The sequence below is a fragment of the Bacillus rossius genome, chromosome 11 (genome assembly GCF_032445375.1).
Source record: "Bacillus rossius redtenbacheri isolate Brsri chromosome 11, Brsri_v3, whole genome shotgun sequence".
NCBI classification, from domain to species: domain Eukaryota; kingdom Metazoa; phylum Arthropoda; class Insecta; order Phasmatodea; family Bacillidae; genus Bacillus; species Bacillus rossius.
This window is the reverse complement of record NC_086338.1, coordinates 33,305,979-33,328,273: the sequence shown is the minus strand read 5'-3', so window position 1 is coordinate 33,328,273 and position 22,295 is coordinate 33,305,979. Positions and strand designations below refer to the sequence as shown.

The 22,295-nt window shown below is 34.9% G+C and overlaps 2 protein-coding genes across 4 annotated transcripts; one reads left to right on the top strand and one right to left on the bottom strand.

The window, feature by feature from the left end:
• Window positions 1-282: 282 nt before the first annotated feature.
• Window positions 283-7,546, top strand: LOC134536782 (KICSTOR complex protein ITFG2-like). The gene is made up of 5 exons (XM_063376699.1): window positions 283-1,257; window positions 3,481-3,761; window positions 3,993-4,190; window positions 6,658-6,895; window positions 7,278-7,546. Exons 1-5 carry the CDS (start codon window positions 844-846, stop codon window positions 7,416-7,418), a joined length of 1,272 nt encoding a protein of 423 aa, XP_063232769.1. The 5' UTR covers window positions 283-843; the 3' UTR covers window positions 7,419-7,546.
• A 4,428-nt stretch (window positions 7,547-11,974) lies between these two features.
• Window positions 11,975-21,781, bottom strand: LOC134536781 (damage-control phosphatase ARMT1-like). Of its 3 annotated transcripts, none has more exons than XM_063376695.1 (6): window positions 21,435-21,781; window positions 21,064-21,169; window positions 17,544-17,776; window positions 15,925-16,087; window positions 15,179-15,347; window positions 11,975-12,833 (listed from the first exon to the last, which is right to left on the bottom strand). In XM_063376695.1, exons 1-6 carry the CDS (start codon window positions 21,494-21,496, stop codon window positions 12,256-12,258), a joined length of 1,311 nt encoding a protein of 436 aa, XP_063232765.1. In that variant the 5' UTR covers window positions 21,497-21,781; the 3' UTR covers window positions 11,975-12,255. The 3 variants fall into 3 exon arrangements, with proteins under 3 accessions (XP_063232765.1, XP_063232768.1, XP_063232767.1); XM_063376698.1 differs by having other exon boundaries at window positions 15,186-15,347; XM_063376697.1 differs by lacking the exon at window positions 21,435-21,781 and having other exon boundaries at window positions 21,069-21,157.
• Window positions 21,782-22,295: the final 514 nt, after the last annotated feature.

Sequence of the window (22,295 nt, the reverse complement as noted above, 5' to 3'; positions counted from 1 at the left end):
CATCAGCTGAATTTGTAGTTATGTTGGCAAATAATAAGCTATCTTTGACTTATGCTCAATAGGATTTTAACTTTTTCAATTAATTCACTCGGAAAAGGTTAAAACTGTGCGAGAGTTTCTAGGTTCGATTCTCGGGTAAAGCATGGGTGTAAAATATGAATGTAGATATTTGATAACGATGTGATAAATTCTTCCCTCAAACACACTTGATTGCTGGCCGTTTGTAAAAGCTGTGGGCCAATAAAAAAAAAAAAGAAACAGGTAAATGGTTACAGCTGTTCTTTGTTTATATTTTTGTTGCAACGGTGTGTGTCGTTGTTTGGGTTTGTGCCTCTGTTGAATGAATTTGTATTTTTTGTACCGTAGCGATTTTAACAATTCTTATGAAAGCCAATGGTTTTTTGAGGTCAATATTGATAGGAATTCCAATTGGTGTGACAATTTTTGATTCTGTTGGGTATGTGGCAAAAGTTGAAGGAATTTCCATGCAGCCTGCTTTCAACCCTGGCGAATCCGATACAGATTATGTTCTGCTGAACCGATGGTCAGTTAGAAACTTTGACGTTGATAGAGGAGAAATCGTGTCCGTGGTATCTCCCAAAGATCGAAATCGGACGATAATTAAGAGAGTAATTGGTTTAGAAGGCGACATTATCCGCACTGTTGGCTACAAAACCAGTTTTATTAGAATTCCTGAAGGCCATATCTGGGTAGAAGGAGACCACAAAAGTCATTCATTAGACTCCAATTCATTTGGACCAATTTCTTTAGGCCTTGTTACAGCCAAAGCTCAGTGTATTGTTTGGCCACCTAATAGATGGCAGAATATAAAACCAGAAATCGATGAAACCAGACGACCTTTCAATGCAAACTGACATAAAATCTTCTAAAATAAAAAAAATGCGTTCAGTTTGTTTTGTAAAGCATTTAGAATTTGAACTCGAAGGAAATGTTTTAAGCCATGCCATAGGATTGGGAGACATTGACAATGATGGAAACAATGAATTAATAATAGGTAATATAAATGGTGACCTGACAATCTTTAAGGAAGACAGAGAATGGCAGAAGATATCTGGATTGGGAATGATAACCGCTATTGGAGTGGGTGATGTTTTTAACATTGGATGCAATGCTTTGGTTGTGGTTTGTGGTGATGGATGGTGTCACATTTTATTGAAGTCAACTCGTGAAATAAAAGACCAACAAGAAAGTAAACTTGAATCAGTCCATGTGCAAAGAATACCAGCAAATACAAAGGTAAGGAATTTTAAATTGTTTTGTGAATGCATTTTTTAGACTATTATTGGTAAATATGTATTGTACGGATTAGCGCCAAAAAAAATCGTATAAATATGAAATAACTTTCATTATATGCTCTTTTACGTCCTCTTTTCAAAACCGCCTGCGGAGATTAAAAATTCCAATTACTTTTGGAGATATCGCCGTTCTTATTTTGCAATACAAGCCCTATGTAATCATTTAACAAACGCCATTTTATATTTTGCCGTGTGTGCGTGAATGCCTAAATAACAGAAATTTTCCATTAGGTAAGGTTAGTTACATGATAAATACTTCAAAATAAACGGAAATTAAAAATAATATCAATTAATTTTACTTGTATAGTTTTAAGTATTTATAATGTAACTGACCTGACCTAACAAAACGGGACAAAGGTAGATTAGGTCAGGTCAGCTACAGTATAAATACTTTGAAACTGAACGGACATTAAAAATAATAAAAATTAATTTTAATGGTTATTTAGTTTTTAAGTATTTATAATGTAGCTGACCTGACCTAACAAACCGGGAAAAAGGATGAACAGTAGGAACTCACGTAATTTTCTTTTTACGTAATGTAGTCGTTCAACTACGTCGCGAAAAAAAAAAATCATACTTGTAAACAAGCGACAATGGTGTAACGCGGGAAACCGGAAACCTACGATTCACTCATCCTTCTGGACATACCCGAATACTCACGTTGGCAAGCCTTCTTTCAACAGACGAGAGGCAAACGCCCGATCGTGCATCTTTGGTTTTTTTTTTTTGTTTATTGTAAATAAATATGCAACTAATGAAAACTAATGGTCAATTAAGTTATGTTAGCTACATTATAAATACTTCAAAACATTGTGGATGGTTGATTTGGTTAGGATAGCTACATTAAAAATACTGTGAAATCATGAAAACGGTTTCCTAGCGCTGGATAGCTACATATTAAAAAGTTATTTGCTAAGCAACCATAAAATGATTTTACAGTTTTTTTTAATGTAGCTATACTTGCCTAATATAACCAACCATCCACAATGTTTTAAAGTATTTTTAATTACTTCTTGCTAATTTTAAGAAAAGAAGGCTTGCCAACGTGAGTATTCGGGTATGTCCCGAAGGATGTGTGAATCGTAGGCTTCCCGCTGAACTCGGCATCAGTGCACAGCATGAAAATTAAAAAATTCCATATCTCCTAAAGTATTTGGAATTTCTGATCTCCGCCGGGTTTAATGAAAAGAGGAAGTTAAAGAGCACAGAATAAAGGTATTTTCGGATTTTTAAACTTTTTTTTTAAAAAAATCGCCAAAAAATTAATATTAAAAAATTCGATATCTCCAAAAGTAATTGGAATTTTTTATCTCCGCAGGCGGTTCTGAAAAGAGGACGTAAGATAGCATATAATGAAAGTTATTTCATATTTGTACGATTTTTTTTGGCGCTAATCCGTACAATACATATTTACCCTATTATTTTATCTTCTTATTGGAATTTTGTGTCTGACAAGGAATTATTACGTTTGATGCACGTAATGACAATTCCTTTTATAAGTAAGTTTACGTGCTAATGCACGTAACAAGTCGATGTTTCGCGCCTCCATAGTGCAGAAAAATTTTTCTGTTAAGGGTTGATGCTTGGGTTTGAATGCTCAGTAAGTAATCACATAATTTTTTTAAAATTATTGTTTATGTTTCATTACATCATAATATCCAAATGCAAAATATACATAACCACAGGATCGACAACACAAAGCACCAAATGGCAATGGGCGCTTCACTGCATAGGCTACTTATTGTAACCTACGAATGTTAATTTGTAAGAAAGCAGTAGAAATTTAGAATCACTGTTTATATGGTAAATAGAGTAACGCCTTTAGTATTAAAAAAAATATTTATGGAATTTTATTATTAATTTACGGAAAAGCTGCAGCATAAAAATGTTACCTTGTAATACAATGAAAGGTTGGTTAAGTTAGATCAGCTACCTAAATAACAAGTAAATTAAAGTTAAACAAATAAATATATTTTGTATATTTTTAATGCAGTTGACCTGACTTATTATTATACTTAATTCCCGGAAGCCATTACTCTTTACTCAGCTACATCCACAGGTTAGTAATATTTGAAGGCTCCCCTGCAGCAGTGAACGTGGCGACATGCCAGTCCCACTACCCAGCAGAAGTGCGCTGCAGGGAGCAGGGCCGGGTGTGGTGCAGGTGGTGCTACTGGGGGACATGGACGGGGACGGCGGCCAGGAGCTGGTGCTGGGGCTGACGGACAGAGTAGTGCGCTGCTACCGCTGGCTGGCGGAGCAGGCGGAGGGTCCTGGGGACCGGCCCGTCTGCGGGAGGCTGGTGGGACTGCACAAGTGGGAGTGCGCCAACCAGATCGGCACCGTGACCCTCAACTACTCTGCGGACGGCAGGCCCTGCCTGCTGGTGGCGCAGCCGGGAGGCACCTTCTTGAAGATCCGCTGCAACGTGGCGTCAGCTGAGAAGTAAGTTTCATTGCTTCAATTTCTTTTATATTAATAATTCACAGTTGTATTACGTGTCTAAAAAAGAATCTCCCGATTTCTGCAGCAAACGGTGATGGAGTTTACATGACTGGTTTTAGGAGCTAACCTTTTTCACACACTTAAGAAAAAAATATATATATATATATTTTAATACACAAAAATATTTTGACTAAAAACAGATATAATTGTATTTTTTTGTAACTGTTGCAGCACAGATGATCTTGCCAGCACCTCCGTGGACTACCACCCCTTGACTTCATCACGCATGCGCAACCCAAACGTCTCGACTGGAGTCCTTGGCTGCATCAGGCCGCCGGGGGTGAAGGAGGACGACAAGACGTGCATGCGCTACGCTGTGGCCACCCTGGACGGTACCCTGATGCTGGTGCAGAACGAGGAGGTGTTGTGGTGAGTCGTTCTTTGTCTTTCAGAGCACTGGTAACTAGGGACCTGAAAAATTTGTGATTGCGATGGACTCGAAAAATTTGCGATTGCTGATGATTTGAAGTTACAGCATGATTTTATAATTTTCTTTTCATCTTTTGCACAAATTCCTATAAAGTTAGTCTCTCGTTTTTACAAATTTTGTGTTTTCACAACTTTCTTGGCATAAGTTTCTCGAAAATGGTGCGTTATGTTGTCTCATGATGATTAAATTCAACATTAATAGAATTTTTCTGCATCTTAATTATTGATTTCAGTAAAATAAGACATTTACCAAATAAAATTGTTAAGTTATTTTCAAGCAATAACTAGTTTATGATTACATTTTTTTTTTTAACTAAGTCATTAAACAAAAGCCCAAATAAAATAAAATAACATCACTTTTTGTTGCAAATTTTGTAAATAATAACTTTAAGTTTCCCTTTTTTAAGTTTGTACCGATAACTGATCACTATTAAGTGCCTCCAAGTTGCCCAATAAATGTTGGGTCTAATTTCATTGATTGCTCAGAAGTGTTAATCTGTTTAGTTTCCTTTGATTCATGAGCAGTGCTGGATGCTGTGGTGGTTGCATATTTGTATCACTCCAATCGCAGAGATGATCCGAGTTAAGTTTTTGGCAGCGATCCAAGTTCTGTTCATGGAATTTTTAAGTGAGCCATTGGGTTTTGTCCAATCCTTTCTGTGGCTTCTCCTTATCTTAGTTTCATCCCATATTGAGGAGATCTTAACACTTATCTATTCATTCAGCCATTCAATGACTTTTTTATGTTACTAGGAATGTTATAGTTGCGAACTGCATTCGTAGTAGCCAGATAGTTTTGGAGAGATACCAGTTTTTGCAGATGTAAGTTATCTAGATACTGTGCTGCCTATTCTGCGTATATTGTATGCAGGTATGTATCTATATTTCTGTTTATACTCTTGGAGGATGCAAAGTAAAGTTACCAGTTATCAATAAATTTTTTAAGTTATGTATCACTATTAAAGGAAAGCTTTATTTAACATAGTGGTATTGCTGTTAAATTAATTTTTATCAGTAAAAATTATGACCCTCTTATTGGCTTTTGCAAAGCTTGGGTTTTCCTAAAGAAATGGAGATTATAAATCGTGGTATCATCATAAAGTATATATCAAATTATTTTCTCGGATACTTCCGATAAAGATACTACGAACATCGCCCGATACCGTGGTATTTGCATCAGTATTGCCCAGCCCTGATAGTAAGTGCAACTGTGTGTCAATCACAAAAACTGTAGTTGAAGTAGTTTCTGCTGTTTCACTGAAAAGGCTGTGGTTTCCAGTTTATGAGTGAACAACCCAGGTAAGGGGAAAAAAAAAACCTAGTTTTTTTGTTTAAACCATGTTTTTTTTATTACATTAGTTATTTTGGTTCTCAGCATGTTCAAATGAAAGCCATACATCATCCCGCTTTCTGCCACTCATGTTGAGCCAGAAAACTTAGCATCAAAGAACTGAAGTCCAGCAAATCTGCACATCTGACAGGAGGAGGATTCTCCATAGAATGGGTGTTTCCTGCAGAATGGGGACTTTTTTTATACTTTTAACTACAATTTAATAATTAATTTAATTTTAGAGGAGGTTTTAGCTGGCTATAATTTACAACTTATTCAGATAATTTAAATAATATCTTGATTAGTATATAAATTTATTGCCGTAAATCACAAGAAACATTAATGAGTAAACGATAGTTGTTATTAGAGTGGAATTAGACCTTTCATTAAAATTTTATTGGATATTCTATTTAAATATAAATAAAAAAGTTGGCCCCCCCCCAAAAAAAAAAAACCACTTGATTTAAACAAAGGTTTAAAGTGTTGTTTAAATCAGCCAACCCTGGAACGACCTGAGATAAAAATTAGGATAGAGTAACAATACACTAACGGGTAAGAACACTTAAGTGCCTTAACTGAATCCTTTAACCACTGATACATCCAGAAAAATCTTTGCAGGAAAAATACCCATCAAAATGACTGTTCTTGTGTAGAGAGAGGCCTTAGGTGGAATCAAGTTCCTCACTAGATCTAACCGAGGAGCTGATTCTGCCGGGGCTACGCCCACCCTCCCTAAGCCTGATGTGCCTCATCCCACTTCGGACCCCTTCTTCCTCCCACAATTTAAAAACTGCCGAATTTTGTAGTTTTTTTTTTTTTTTGTGAAATTAGGCTTCACCATTTTTAAGGGTCCCAATTAATATATAATATTTTAATGTGAAAGAAGAATTGATGGAAATCTTCAAAAAACACATTCAATATTTAAATAATTTTGTGGTTGCGTAAATAACAATAATTTTCTTGACTGGCAGTTATATAGTTAAATTACAAGAGAAATTTATAATGCAGTTATGATACAAACGTGTTTTGACGGTTCTAATTTAGAGGTGAAATGTCCAGATTACTGTTGTTGTGCAGGTCGATCCAAGTGGACCACCAGCTGTTTGCCCTGGACAAGCTGGACGTGACCGGGGACGGCGCCGAGGAGATAGTGGCATGCTCGTGGGACGGCCAGACCTACATCCTGGACCAGCGCAAGTGCTGCGTCAGGTTCCAGCTGGAGGAGTCGGTGCGTGCTTTCTGCTGCGGCCGCTACACTCTGGGCTCCTCCCGCGCGCCCACGCCCGTGTTCATCTACAACACCTTCACGAACAAGGTGGGCGACCGCCTCCACGCCGACGGCCACGACACACGCAATCCGAGCAACGGCCATGGAACAGTTTTAGTTGTGCGCTTATTTTTAAGTAACTGGTTTCAACAAGGGCACTGTTGGAATATAGAAACAACAGATGAACACGATCAGGATAGCTAAACAAAAATTGAATAAATTACGGTGAAAATATGTTGAGCTTGTTTGATGACTCACGTGAATAAAGTTTAAGTTTAGTTGATTATCTTCCTTCATAGTGGACATCAATATATGTTAAGGAGGTCGTTTATGGCCGTAACAATTTTTTTTTATTGATTTTCAGAACAAGACTGTGGTAATTATTTAATTGAATGGTGAAGTAGATGTTGATGAAAATGATTTTCCGCAGGTGTACGTGTTCCACGACATAAGCCTGGCCCGCATGGTGGTTACTAACCATCAAAGTGTGGTCCAGAGTGTTGCTCCGCAGTTAAATAGAAGAAATTCTCAGTTGCTAATGGAATGGTGCCTGTATGGTCGCAAAAGATAGTGTTTGTAGAGTTTCATTTTTTTTAGTTACTTCTGTGCCTACTACCACATTTCTTTCCTAAATATTGTCTGATATTTCTATTTATAAATTGTGTACAGTTAAAATAAATAAAGTTGTCCTTAATATTATGAACTGTTTTTTCTACCACATTCAACTGCTGCACAGTTTTATCCCTTTTAATAATGTTAATACTTTGATATTGTTCCCCATGTTCTTAAATACCATGATTTATCACATAATGGTTGCACATTTTCAGACCTGCCAACATTTAAATTTAAAAAATCATGAGGTCCTCGATAAAAACTTTCAGGCCCATAAATACAGGTTAGATATAAAAAACAACAAATGAGAATCTTTAAATTTAAGTGACATACCTGTAGGTACATATGTTACATGGTCTCTGCTTCAAAATTTATTTCAACAAATTATTTATTTATTTATTATTTATTTATTATATTTGTGACATGCACACCAACAGCCGAAGCTTTGGAGGTGTGCACAGAACAAGTAATAAAAACACGACACATACAAGCGAATAAATACAACATAAACAGGATAATAAAAGACGACACATACAAGCGAATAAATACAACATACACAGGATAATAAAAGACGACACAATAACAAACAAAACAAAACAGCAACTGAGATAATCTTAACTAAATGATCTAGAATGGGAAGAATAAACAGGATTATAAAATTACTCAAGATATTAGGGTAATCATAAAAAATTAAAATTTAAAGTTTTTAATAAAATTTTCATATTTATTGAAATTTGAGATAAGTCTGTAAATTAAATCATTATTATTGTGTAAGGAACATAATAGGGATTGAAGGCGGCTTTTGAACTGCGGGACTCGAATACCAGAGTTATCAAGTAAGTATAAGCAATTAATTTTTGAACTATAGCACTTAAACACAAACAGGGCATCCAGATGGATGCGACGATTTGAAAGAGATTCTAATTTGGGTAATTGATGGTGTCTAGAACTAATTATTTTGAAAAATTTATTTTGTATGGATTCAATTTTGTCACTATCAGTGGTGTTAATACTGTTAATACTGTTCCAGATAACTGAGCAATATTCGAGTTTACTTCTAACTAAGGACAAATAAAGAGTAAGAATGGAATCAGTATTAGATGCATAGTAAGTTATATAATTTATTAAAAATAAGGTTCTACGGGAAAAGGATACTAAAGAATTAACATGTTGATGAAAGAATAGTTTGGAGTCAAGAATAACACCAAGATCTTTTATACTAAGAGCTTTGGAAATTTTTGAGTTGTCAAGAAAATAATCATATTTAACTGGATGAATTTTCCTTGTGAAAGAAATAATTTTTGTTTTATCTTTGTTAAGTGAAACTAAATTCATTTTACACCAATTATCAATTTCAGTAATATCAGATTGAAGAAGCAGACAGTCATTTAAGGAGGAAATTTCTCTGGATATTTTAAGATCGTCAGCAAACAGAAAACCAGTAGTATGATGAAGAACTTTAAAAATATCATTGATATAAATATTGAATAATAAGGGAGATAAAGTACCCCCTTGAGGCACACCAGAAGTAGCATGATATAAAGTAGAAGTGTTTTTATTAAGTGAAACAAAGAAACATCTATATTTAAGGTAACTAGTAAACCAGGTTATATAATTATTACAGAGACCGAAATTAGAAAGTTTAGCTAGTAAAATGGAGTGATTGACAGTATCAAAGGCTTTAGCCAGATCAAAATAACATGCATCAACCTGCCCCCTTGTTGTAACTTTATTGTATATAGGATTAATAAATGAGAGAAGATTAGTAGAAGTTGTCATACTATTTCTAAAGCCATGCTGATTAGGAGCTAATCTGTTGTTTATTGGGAAGTTAATATGTTTAAATATTATTTTTTCAAAGATTTTAGTAAAGCCATTTAATAATGATATAGGCCTATTATTAAATACACTGAGTTTACTACCCTTTTTATGTATGGGAATAACCTTAGCTATTTTCCATTCAGTGGGAAATACTTGTGATTTTAGACTTGTATTAAATAGATGCAACAATAGAGGCATTAGAATAAAAGAGCAGCCTTTAATAATGAAATTTGGTATACCGTCAGGACCAGTAGACATAGTTGGTTTTAATGATTTAATTCCCCATAAGACTTGGCTCTCTGATAAGCAAGATACAGGAATTGAATCGTGAATAATATTGGGATCAGGGATACGAGGGTGGTTGGTGGATGGTACATATACACTAGCAAAGTACTTAGCAAAGACATTAGATAGAATACCTGGATCATTACAGATATCACCATTGACATTAAGAGAATGAGATTCACTATAACCATTTTTCATAACATTGACGTATCTCCAGAATTTTTTAGGGTTATTCTTAACCTTATTATTGATACTACGATTCCAATTAGTTTTATCACGCTTAATAAGATTTTTAACTAGTGCTCTATATTTAGAGAAAAGAAGGTAATACTGAGTATTATTGTTTCTTTTATAGAGTTTATGAAAGTGTTTTTTAGATTTTAAGGCATGAATTAAATCACCAGAGAACCAATAAGGATGTTTAGAGGCCTTTAGGTTGCAGATTTAATTTAGTTGAACATAATTTAGCGCTGTCGTGTAGTGATCATGCAGGGCCGCAGCTAAAAAGATGTAAAATAACATTCTGCTCGTGTAACACTATTATCACTGTTCACAGCAAAATTAATTTTTTATTGGAAGCAATACACATCACGTGTTAGTTGTGTTTTTTTCGTAGTGAAATGTTTCACAATGTCTCCTCTTCCACTATGCGAGATAGAAAAATCAGCACAGCACACGCTACAAAATGCAAAATTGCTTCCTTTACGTGACTCGAGTATTGATGGAAACTCGTTGCTGTAAGCTTTCGTAAAACTTGTTTTGTAACTTTTACAAAAAAATTCTTGGGGCCCCGAAAAATCGTGAGGAAACACTATTTTGGCGTGAGGGCGTGAGATGGACCTTAAAATCGTGAGCCTCACACCAAAATCGTGAGAGTTGGCAGGTCTGCATTTTATACTAAAATCAAGTTTGAAAAGTAGGGCTGCAACTTTTTTGTGTGATAAGCATTTTTGTTAAGGCAAAGGTATTTATAAAAACAAAACCTATTCATAGAAAGTATGTTTCATTAAAAACTTGAGTATACAAAAAAAAAGCCAAACAACTGAAATTAATAAATCATGCAACAAAAACATATTTTGTTCAACTTAGAATAAAAAAATGAAAACAGAAACCCGAATGTGAGCTGGAAATAATGCATAACTGTCGTCATAGTACACACTAACCATGAAAGAGTATGGGCTATTAAATTTAGTTTACTTAAACAGAGCACGCACATTGCATGCAGTGAGCAATCAATATTCCACTACATGCATGCACTCTATACAGGCATCAATGTAACCAAACATGAATGATGCCAACTGGCGCTGGCTACATTTTTATATGCGGTACACATTGGCGCCTAAAAAGAACAGATAAAGGTTGTAAAATTTTAAAAGTCTTTAAAAGAAAATTTACCCATCGAACAACTTTGTATGTCTGTTAATTAAATAAGCAAGCAGTAATATCCAAACAAATAATATATTTCAACTTCAAAATACATCATTTTATACGGAAAAATAAGTTAATGGGCAAAATATTACATGGAAAAAATAACACATATCTTACTAAGAAAATGGCAGGACCAAAATATCTGACCATACTGGACAGGAAATTGTATTGTGTGGGTACATTTAAAATGAGTTTTACTGTTTTATAATTACTGTATTTTATCATTATAACTACCAAACTGCCCAACAGCAACTTGAAAACTGATTGCTGTTACAATTTACTACCTACACAAAGCACTTGGAATATAACAGCAGGACTTAAAAATATAATGCAACTTATATGCAAGAATTTTGTTTCTCCCAAATAACAGTGCAACAATTATGCGATACAACACGGTGCGCTGTAAAGTTGACTGAATTTGTTTTTAGAGCATTATCCCGTTACACCCATTTAAAGTGGCTCCTCTTCAATAAAAATGTTTTATTATCATCGAGAGATAAGTTATTTGAATCTGTAATGTGAAATGTCTCAATTTAATTGTACTGACAAAAAAAAAATATGTACAATGAAAGGAATTATTGGTGTGGCACACACTATAATTCAGCACCAATTGAGCCACTTGCAGTCCGGATGCAGATTGTTGACCTTGGCTGTCAGGTTGCATTACAGATACTATGCTTCCAGCATTTTTACTGCAGCCAGTTGTCATTTCAGTTTCCTGATTTAAAGGAGGTTACTTTTTACAGGTACATTTACAATATGACCTTTGTAAGATGACCCAAGCTCTCCTGTACTTTTACTTTCAGTAGATCAGCTTATAATGTTATAATATATACGTATATTAACTTTTCTTTGGAATTCTCATTAAACCACACAGTTAAAAACATAATTTGCATGAATAGGAAAATAAAGTGCTAATGCTGTTTTAAATAATGTTTAATAATCAAAAAATTAAATAACATTTATAATTAAAAAATTAAATAACAGTTAATAAATAAAATTTATTTTACTCTTAATTTCATTTTCAGCTTAAGCTCAACATATATCAGCAAGAAAATTCAACACAAAATTCAAAATAATCACATTGAGTTTCATTTCCAACTATTACAATCAAATTTTCACTGCACATTCCGAAGGCATGGATAAAAAATGTTACACTGGAAATTGGTACGAACTTTGAAGTAAAACTGAAAACCACACACACAATAAATCATGCTGGAAGTGGTAATCGGGCTTCTGAAATCTTATGTCAAATTTTAAAATCAGTCGTACTGAATCGCAGCATACTGCCCATGTGTGTACCAACGCGGGCCTTTGGTCAGAACCGTTTCTTCTTGATCAGCCGTCAGCCCGCACAAAACATCAGATTTCACAATACGCAACACAGCAATATGAGCAGGACTGAAGCCTCTAAGTGCACTGTGGAAACTCGTGGTGAATGGCCAGTTTATATCGCCCAAGAGCTTTCTGTAATTTATGTCACCTTTGAAAATTATCAAAAAACTGTCTGTCAGCGACTGGTACAAGTCGCCGTCAACTCGCTCCATTTCAGAGAAATCATATGGCAAAGTCCAAAAGCTGCTGGTTTCGAGAATCCACACTCCGCAGTCGAAGTACTTCCGCCATCGCTTGCCAAGCTCCGGCAAGCCGGGAGAGTAGGCGCCAACACGAGACAGCGTCTCTATGAGCCAGTTCACGTCGCGAAGTGTGGCGTTAGACACGAACCAAGGCATGGCTTTTGCGTGCAGACGAACTCTCTTCGCTCCAATGCATGTGTAGAGGAAATCAGCCAAGCATAAGTCAACAAATAGTTCAAAACCAGCATTGTCTAACACCACATCTGTAATCAAAAAAATATATGATTAATACTTAAGGTAACATTAAAAATAGAGGGAAATCAACTACACTTCTGCATCAATCGCTTAGGCAGTACAAAGATTTCACCTCCACTTTGTTTAATTTGAATTTTTGGTGTTTTCTGAAGCATGAAAGATATCTATAGTTTACTGCAAAGTTTTTCCAATAACAAAGTCTGGTAGCAACACATCAAAACTATTGCAAGTTATGTAAGTATAATAATATGTATAGTAAGCAAGTGATGTAACCCTCGAGTTAACAAAGATATTAAGAGCATATACACACATGATTTGTTGTTTGATGTTTGAGTTTTAAGTGATGTAGGACTGCAAAAGTGGTAACAAACACCTAAAGTTCTTTAGCAGTAACCAACTATAAACATGATAATTTAATTTTATGTTAAGATTTTTAAAAGTACCGTATTTACTCGTGTATAGCGCGCACCACGATTTTTGCAACAAATTAAAAAAAAAATTCCCCCCCCCCCCCAAAAAAAAAAATTTTTACTAACATTTTGTGGTACCTGTTAAGTAATTACTTATGAAACAAATGATTATTTACATTGATGTGTGGTGATGTGTCAGGAAAATACTTAAATTCAGTACTCTTCCACCTGAAAGCAAAACTTTTGTGGCATACTGTACCATCTGAAACGAACGCGCAAGCTAAACTCTGCTGTGTAGACGGATATAATGAAGCGCTGTATCGTCACAACTGGTACAAGGCGGGAGGGAGAGAGGGAGGCAGGCAGGAACGGGACTATGCCATCAAGTAACCTTGACAGTTGACAGGACTAAACACCACCACTCCTGTCACCGTTGCTAAGCTGGCGCGGAGGACTAGATGACTCACCTCGCCCGCACACATGTGTGTGTGTGTGTGTGTGTGTGCGAGAGACCAGGTTGTGTGTGTGTGAAAGAGAGGCTTTGTTGCTTGTGCGTATGTGTGGGGCCACCCATCAACCGGCAGTTAACGACTAACACTCCTCCTCCCCGCCTCCCCATTTTTTTCCTTTACTTAAGGGAAAAAAGGGCGCGCTATACACGAGTATATACGGTATATTGAGCCTGTGCTTAGGTATACTTTTAGTTGAAACTATCATCCCTGTCTCCTTGTGAAATTATGATTAAAAAAAATGATCGGGATCTCCGCACAAAGAAGTCTTGTTTACATTCGGACACAACCTGAAGTCTGTTGTATTTTCACTGGGAAATGTTTCTGTGGTACGTGATTACATGAACGGTTCTCGGGCCGGTGTATTGCTGAGAACTGGTGGAAAAGAGAACCAGAACAGACACATCACTAGTATGACCATCACGAGAAAAGGAGTTTGCAAATATTCACATTGACGTAACCTGCTGCGTAACTCTGCCTGCATTGATCACAGCAGAATTATGTTTAGTTATCTACCACACAAGCTAAGTGGTGTAGCAGTAGAGCACTGCACGCGTATTCGAGAGATTTGAACCCTCATCCACAAATCCTGATATTCACCATCATCATTTCAAGCAAATTCTGAGAGGGTTCGCTGTGGCAATCCCTCACCAAACTCCCCTGAAATGTGTGTGTTGCATGTCTCAGTCTAATGACCTTGCTGTTGACAGAATCACATAAAGAAACACGTCAGCTACCTTTATTTCAACAGTAAGTAGTCGCACCCTTCTTTTCCCACCAGTATGATAAGGATTTGGTTCACCAGCAGTATTCATATTGGCAAGTGGGAAACACTGCTAACGTTGCACTAAGCTAGCACAGGTTTCTTCAGTATGTATTCCATTGCTATCTTATCCCATCTTGCACTCTTCAGTTTGGTCGAAATGAGAGGCGTGAATCTTGTATGGGGCAGTGGAGAAATGAGATACAGCCTGGTTTATCCATACTAACCCTGCCTCAGGCAGGAAGCAATGGCATTTTCATTTGAACCCTAACACTTTTGTAAAGAAAATTATACCCAGCTATAAAATTTCCATTTGTTTATGAAGTACAAAATTTTGAGTCCTTTCAAAAATATTACTGTGATTTGTTTTACAAATCTAAAATGTTACACATTTAACTTAGTACTGACAATAACAGCAATGATTCAATTTGCAATAAAAAACCATTATTTTTTCACACAATCTGTACATCAATACAAATACACTGCATGTATTCTTTTTAGCAATAACACTACATTTTTGTATAAGAAAACCATTCGGCAATCATAAAAGTTTAAAATGATGATTTAAAATAAACCAGCAATTGCACGTAATACATACTGCACAACTGACAGTTTTTTTTTTTTTAATTAAATTTTCCCTGTAAACTGAATGCTGACTGACACAACTTTACCTATCACCTGGATGTCTTCAGATTGTGAAAGATATTCCCAAATGTCTTCAGAGTCATCTGACAAGTAGTCCAGGAATCGGCCTGCATAATCTAATGCCTCTTCGTTTGTGGCTCCTTTACTTATCCCTAGCGTCATGGCCATGTCAAACTTGTTGCTGTATAAGCTCAGCTGGGAAACAAAAATACAGAAACTCATAACACACAGACAATATTTACAGCTGGACACAGTCAAAACAAAGATTAACGTTTAATTTTTTTTTGTGAACTAATAAAAAGGACACAGGATGTGACATATTTGATCTGAATTAGTGATAAAACTTCTACACTCTCATACAAACAACTTTATTTCTAAGTAATCTCTATGTACACACCAGTGGCATCAGTAAACCTTTTTTTTTTTTTTTACCTAAACCTATTTCTCACAATTAAATGTAAGCATTGCAAAAAGCCACATCATCCACGTCTTCTTGGAATATATTTTATTTGGAGTTAATAAATTTTATTCACTTTTTTTGCAGTTTGGTACACTAGATAAATTTCCATAAAAAGATTTGCTTTAAATCACTGTAGGCAAATTTTCTGACTATAGGTTATTTTGATTGATATCAGGATGTACCACTTGTTTAATGAGCCATGCCAGAGATCAAACTCATGATTCAGTTAGACAAGTACAGAAAGTTTATTTAAAAACTTGAGCCCATTTCCTATCCACAATAAACAAGGACATAAAAATGTTTTAAAATAACCTTGATAAGTTCCATGAACTGCTGCTTGATTTCGTCCTGTGGTACGTCATCTCTTCTCAGCAGCTGAAACTGCTTCTCCGCAATCTTCACGCAAGCCTCCAGGGAGCTCATGAACGATGTTTCCTTACCCGCAAAGAACGGGTCAAACTTCCGCAGGGAACCACTAATAGGAGGGGAAAAATTATATATTACAATCACCATTCTAGAAAACGTTCATTTTATAACCAAATAGAACAATAAAAATATAATAACTAAAATTACTTTTCCCTTGTTGCAACAAAATGTCCTCATACAATATCTAAATATGTACCAGGTTTCTTTGATTAAAAAAAAAATTAAGTAAGCCTACCTGCTGTCACTTTTAAGAATTGGAATTGTTGCTATTTTATAGTACAGGTTTTTTCTTGATTTGCTAGCTAAACACCTTCAGCACTACTTCTGGAAATACATACAGTGTAAACTCTTCATAACGTCACTCCATTTAACGACAAATTCCTTAAAACGTCGAAATTGCTTGACTTTGGTTGGTTTACCTTGTTTTCTATACAATAATACACTCTATATAGCTTTACGCTCCCTCTATTTAACGACAACAATACTGCATTATAAATCATTAAGCAGTACTTTCTAAGTTGCTGAAGTTGATAAGAACTGCAGCCGTGTACGTTCTTTTGTTTACTGTTTTGTTCTTGTATTATCTAGCATGTGTTTAATTTGACTGACGTACCGGAGATTCTAAGAAATGTTGTCTTTTGTTTTTGTATGATGAACTTGCACATGTTTACCTAGGTCACTAGACTTTTGTCAAGTTGTTACACATTATCATTATCACAGTTGCATACAGACTTTTGAACTGTAAACATGGCGAGTAAACAAAAATCTTTGTGTATTGACGAGAAAGTTTTAATAATACGATCAATAGAAATGGGAGAAATGATCAGTGATGTTGAAAGACGCTTTGGATTTAGCCGCTCTACCGTGTCTATTATATGGAAAAACAAAGAAAAAATTCTGCAAGCAGAGGAGGATGGAAAATCTGCTAAGAAATTAAAGAAACCTCAATACGAAGATCTGGATCAAGCGATGCTTTGATGGTTTTATAGACATGTAAAATGTGTACTATATTAGTAAATATATATTATTATAGAATAGTAAAATGATAGCTTTTATTTCTCTCCATTTAACAACCACTCTCTATAACGCCGAAAAATGCTCAGTCTGTTAGTGTCGTTATATAGAGTTTACACTGTATTTACTATAGCTTACAAGTTTACTATAGCTTAGGGTTGGTATGAACAGTTTTTTTAGGTACAATTTTAAAATTCTGTTGTTTTTTTTTCCTATCGTCAATGAGAGAATGTGACAGACTTGTTCTTGCACCAAACGTAGGAATGACGTATCACTAAACATAAAATTTGCAAAGCAGTAACACTAAACTCACTCTTGTTTTTTTTTTTTTTTTTAATTTTTACTGCTTCTCTGTGGCCCCATGAACATTAATTTTTTATAATATAAATAACGTTTTACACCAAAGCATGTCTCATTATGAAACTGAAATATCCAAAATTTGGATCATGGAAAAGCTTTTTATAACATCAAGTAACAAGTAACTAACTCACGTCAGTTCGAAACTCTGCTTTACTCGTCGGTACATGTAGCATTCTGCATGCAGGGATACAGTGGTAAACCACCGCACCTCCCCATCTCTGTTTTCCTGATCACCGAGGAACGCATTCCACTGGTCAGCATCTTCAGCCTCACACATCAAGGGCACAATCAGCTTATTGGTTTGAATCTCATTTTTCAATTCCGACAACCGGCCAATTACAGTTTTTATTTCTTCTCTCGCTTTCTGAAAGAACAAAAATGGCATGTAAAAATAAAAAAAAATCTTTCACATTAGTCTGAAAGCATCACAAGTTCAATATGAATACCCAAAAACATTACCACTTTGTTTTGCATGTTCAGATGATGTTACGAAACAGAATAGAAACAGTATTCGTTAAAGCTCCAACAAGGTATTAGTAGTAGTCTAGATCCAGATACCGTAACAATATTGATGATGTTATCAAAATGGTGGTGCTCACGTCTTTAACATCCCAACAAAAGTGCGGAAATATAGGGGTTTTGGGCGGGAAACGTCCATTGTTTGTTTCGCACAAAATATGTTTCTTAATAAAACTAACTATTGGATATTGTTTTGTATACTACAGCCCTACATATTATGGTCTACAATACACTACAGAACATATATATTACCCACGGTATTGTATTAAATACTACAATAAGTACCACCTGGTTTAGTATTTTTTATACCACTTTTTTATAATTTAATTTTTTTTAAAACTATAATCACTATGTCTCAGGCTTTGTTAAGTATACCACAGCCCCACCTATTCTAGTATAGAACAGGATACAGATGATATATGTTGTGTACCATAATATAATTTCCACAAGAAATAAATATCGTGCAAAACAAGCATTTGAATCTTCCCTGTCCAAAATGCTCCATTTTTACGCCTGTACTGTGAGAACATACAGGTCGTAATTATTTAAGCATCGATTTGTTGACGTCTTCATCACTATCGCTACTATATCATGATTCACCAAAATAAAATATTTTTTATGTAGCTGAACGAACCTCACCAAACCTTTCAGTTTGCTATTTCTTTGAATGCTATGAAAATGAAACTTTGAAATTATTGAAACAATTATTGAAATTATTTGGTACAATGAAAGTAAGACTTTTTTTTTTTCTTTACATAAGAAATTTTACTATTTGCCAAATGCTAAGAAAACATTAAAACTAACATTGCAAATTAAAAATATCTAACAGCCCTCTCACCCAACACAGCAAAAAAATTGCACACATAACTTTACTTCCAAAAACTTAAACCTTTTGAAAACCATTTGGATTCAATAAACTACTCATCTTTCTTGGCTTTTCCATATAAGTTACTATCAATTTGATTGTTATATGCATTATGTTTACACAAAAAAAAACACATTTCATAATTAAATACATTCAATATCTTGAAACACAAACTGTCACTTCCCTCATCGCTACTACTATCAAAATCATGCATCCTATCTCTTCACGCACCATTAAATTAATCCAATAAAATAAACACAAATTTTCATTTGGCTTGTGACTGCTACACTCATTACCATCTATATTCTGTAACCTCTTGTAACATTATTGGGTCTGTATACTCTTCTCGAAGCAATCACATCAACAACATAAGATTATTGTCTCTCAATGAACTACCAACATTTACACTTGCATCATTCACAATGATGATGTTTTATGAAAACTGAATCTTTTACAAACACTATTTTTTACAGTGCATCAAACAACATTGCTTACTTCCAAATACTTGACGTTATTACCCCACCCATTTTTTTATTTAACTACAACTTGTCACACAGCTGTTCCTTACCTTCCACAACTGATTCTAACTGAAATAACAAGTAAACATTATTATTCTCTTGCAGAGACTTCTTAATTTCAAGTTGTCTGGCGTGTGTAAATTCCCTCCCTTCCTCACCCTCCTTGCACATTTCACTTTTTTTTTTTAGTTGTGTAGTGACGTTTCCCCCTCTTGAGTTGCCGCGCATGCATGATCAGTGGTCACTTTGTTATAAATATGATTGTGCCCGAGGCCTCAGTCTCAATCGTCTTACTTGCCTTCAGCTTTGTAGGCCTACATAGTTCGTTCAATCAGGGTTGTGGTTCCATTGCAGACGTGTTCGCCGTAGAAAATTGTGTGTTTCGTAATGGCTGTTGCCCACGTCTTGGGTGTTTGTGCACCGAATTTAACTTAATTTCGTCATTGCTTTTTAATGCAGTTCTTTCCGATGTGCCTTTAGTCATGTCTATTATTTGTGGAGTTGAGGTACTTTTAGTAGTTCCGGACATTCGTGATTTTTTTTTTTTGAATTTGCACTTGCGACACATCTGTATATTGGAACGTAATGTTAATGCTTGTTAATGATTAGGATTCATTTCTCTGTAAAATCTGTGTTTTAACGTTGGTATTCCTATGGTACAGTATGCTTGCCTGATGCTCAATAAGTTTGCTTACTATTTTTGATATTTAATGAGGATACTGTTTGTATAAGCTGTCCACGTGCGTGGTCTAATGCATAAGCTGTAAGTCTTGTTTTTTTTAGCTTTTCATTTTTTTTTCGTTTGAAGTTCGTTGTACCGTACCTGCCTTATGATTTTTGCTTTCTTGCAGTACAAGTATTCCCATTTATGTTAGGCCTATTTACCTACTTTGTACCTGAAGTTTCAACATACGGATTTCATGATTTTAAATAATTCATCCACATCTGCTGCTAAATTTTTATTATTTTTAGATTAGACACTTCACACGACAATTATCCTGGGTTACCATAGTTTTTAAAGCTGTTTTTCTTCGTTGGAAAACTAAACATGTTCAATTGAATGTCTTGGTCTAAATCAGAAATAGATACATCACTCCGGCATAAGCCAAACCCCAAAAAGATGGACTGATTGAGCAATGAGGAATTAATTATGAATAATTCTTTGGACAAACAAAGATAATCAACTTTGTAAAGAGAGAGACTGCGGAGCATGCGCGAGACATGTCCGTCAGCTCTGAACATACAACTGTGACTCAACACACCGCTGTGACCGATATAAACCTAATAAGAAACACACAGCTGTAACTGAACACACGGCCGCGACCGATATAAACCTAATTAGAGCAATCTATTTTACTGATATTGAAAATTAATCATCCATGAGATGTTAAAATGTCATTTAGTCAGTTTTTCAAAACAAATCTGTGATAAAATTATTATTATTATATTTACCCTTAATTCAAAATAAAATTTCAAATTTCTTTGAATGTTTTTTTTTTTTTTTTTTTTAAATAATTTACCTATCAAGCAATTTTATTGAAGATATAAAGAAAAATTTGTCTAGGATTATACATATAACAAAAATAAAAATTCAAACAAAACCTTGCATACACCATTTTACAGTGTTATGACTGCACTAGAAAACCACTGGGAAATATCCATGACTTTTCCAGGATTCCAAGTAATTTCCCTGAACTTCCAAAATGTGGACATACTGTAAGCATTTAGAATACAGACATGTTCATTTACCTCACCATACTGCTGTATTATTTCTTCTTTACACCTCACCAGGTAATCAACAATTCTTGTTAAAATCACGGGAAGCCCATCTTTCATGGTAAAGTATGCAAGACTTCTGAAAAAAAAATCACAGTTCACTAAACAATAGGATTCAAATGTCAACATTACCCCTAAAAAATTAAAACGATAGCATGTAGTACAATTCACGAGCAAGATACAAGGAAGGTACTGGGCTCCTTAATTGTGCTCAAAAACAGCTGGGTTCAATTCAATACATACATACATAAAAACATAAATATGCATTTTATTTGAAGTTCAGCATTTAAAACATTAGGATGGATATATCAATTAAAAATAATAGATTCTTATAGACGACTTACTTGTCATATTTAGCTGACCTACGAGCATGTTTTGGCGTAACATTATTATTCCCTGGAAGCATTTCAAAATTTTAACGTAGAGCTGTTAACAATCCTGTGATCTTGCATTTCATTGAAATCATAATTTTAAAAAAAAATTACTAATTATTGTGCACTCTGTACCATCCTATGCATTCAAAAAAATCAACAAAATACAAAATACAACGCGCGAAACAAGCACTCAAATTTGGGAAATTCACAATAGGACAGTGAATGAAGATAAACACATTATTTTCATTAAAACAAAAACAAGACCATAGAAAAAGGGAGGGGATAGAAAGGCCACTTTCTGTACTGCTACTGAAACACTGTTTTCAGACTGAGGATAAGTTAGCTTCGAAGCCCAGCTTCGAATCGGAAATCGTACCGTAATTATCGTACATGGCGAAAATAATCTGCAGAAAGTTAATGCAACAAGGGACTAAGTGAAAATAATTGATCCCAAAGTTCGAAGTGCAAATTTTTTTTTTTTTATTAAGACCTATGTATGTAATACAAAAACTAGTGCTTTTTTAACAACACAATGCGCCGATTAAAGCAAAGTAGCGCCTTCTTAGCAACATCATATGGTTTAAATTATTAAGTGTTTCTAACCTGACCATTCATAACATCAACATCTCAAAGTTCGTAGTGGTATAAATATTTAAACAAAAACTACGTACGTTATGCAGGACTAGTGCTACTTAAAGAACACACTCCTGCGAGTAATGCAAAGTATCAGCTTCGTGGCAACATCATCTGGTATCCATTTTATAGTGATTAGAACTTGACAATTTATTAACATACTTTACTCATTGTTCGAAGTGTTAAAAAATTCTCAAA

Excerpts from the sequence above, each read along its gene's own strand:
- LOC134536781 (XM_063376695.1), bottom strand. The coding sequence starts at position 21,496 with ATGCTTCCAGGGAATAATAATGTTACGCCAAAACATGCTCGTAGGTCA. Across the intron at positions 21,170-21,434 it reads AGGTCAGCTAAATATGACAA|AAGTCTTGCATACTTTACCA; the intron begins GTAAGTCGTCTA and ends TTTTTTTTTCAG. Across the intron at positions 17,777-21,063 it reads TAATACAGCAGTATGGTGAG|AAAGCGAGAGAAGAAATAAA; the intron begins GTAAATGAACAT and ends TTGTTCTTTCAG.
- LOC134536782 (XM_063376699.1), top strand. The coding sequence starts at position 844 with ATGAAACCAGACGACCTTTCAATGCAAACTGACATAAAATCTTCTAAA. Across the intron at positions 3,762-3,992 it reads AACGTGGCGTCAGCTGAGAA|CACAGATGATCTTGCCAGCA; the intron begins GTAAGTTTCATT and ends TAACTGTTGCAG. Across the intron at positions 6,896-7,277 it reads ACAACACCTTCACGAACAAG|GTGTACGTGTTCCACGACAT; the intron begins GTGGGCGACCGC and ends GATTTTCCGCAG.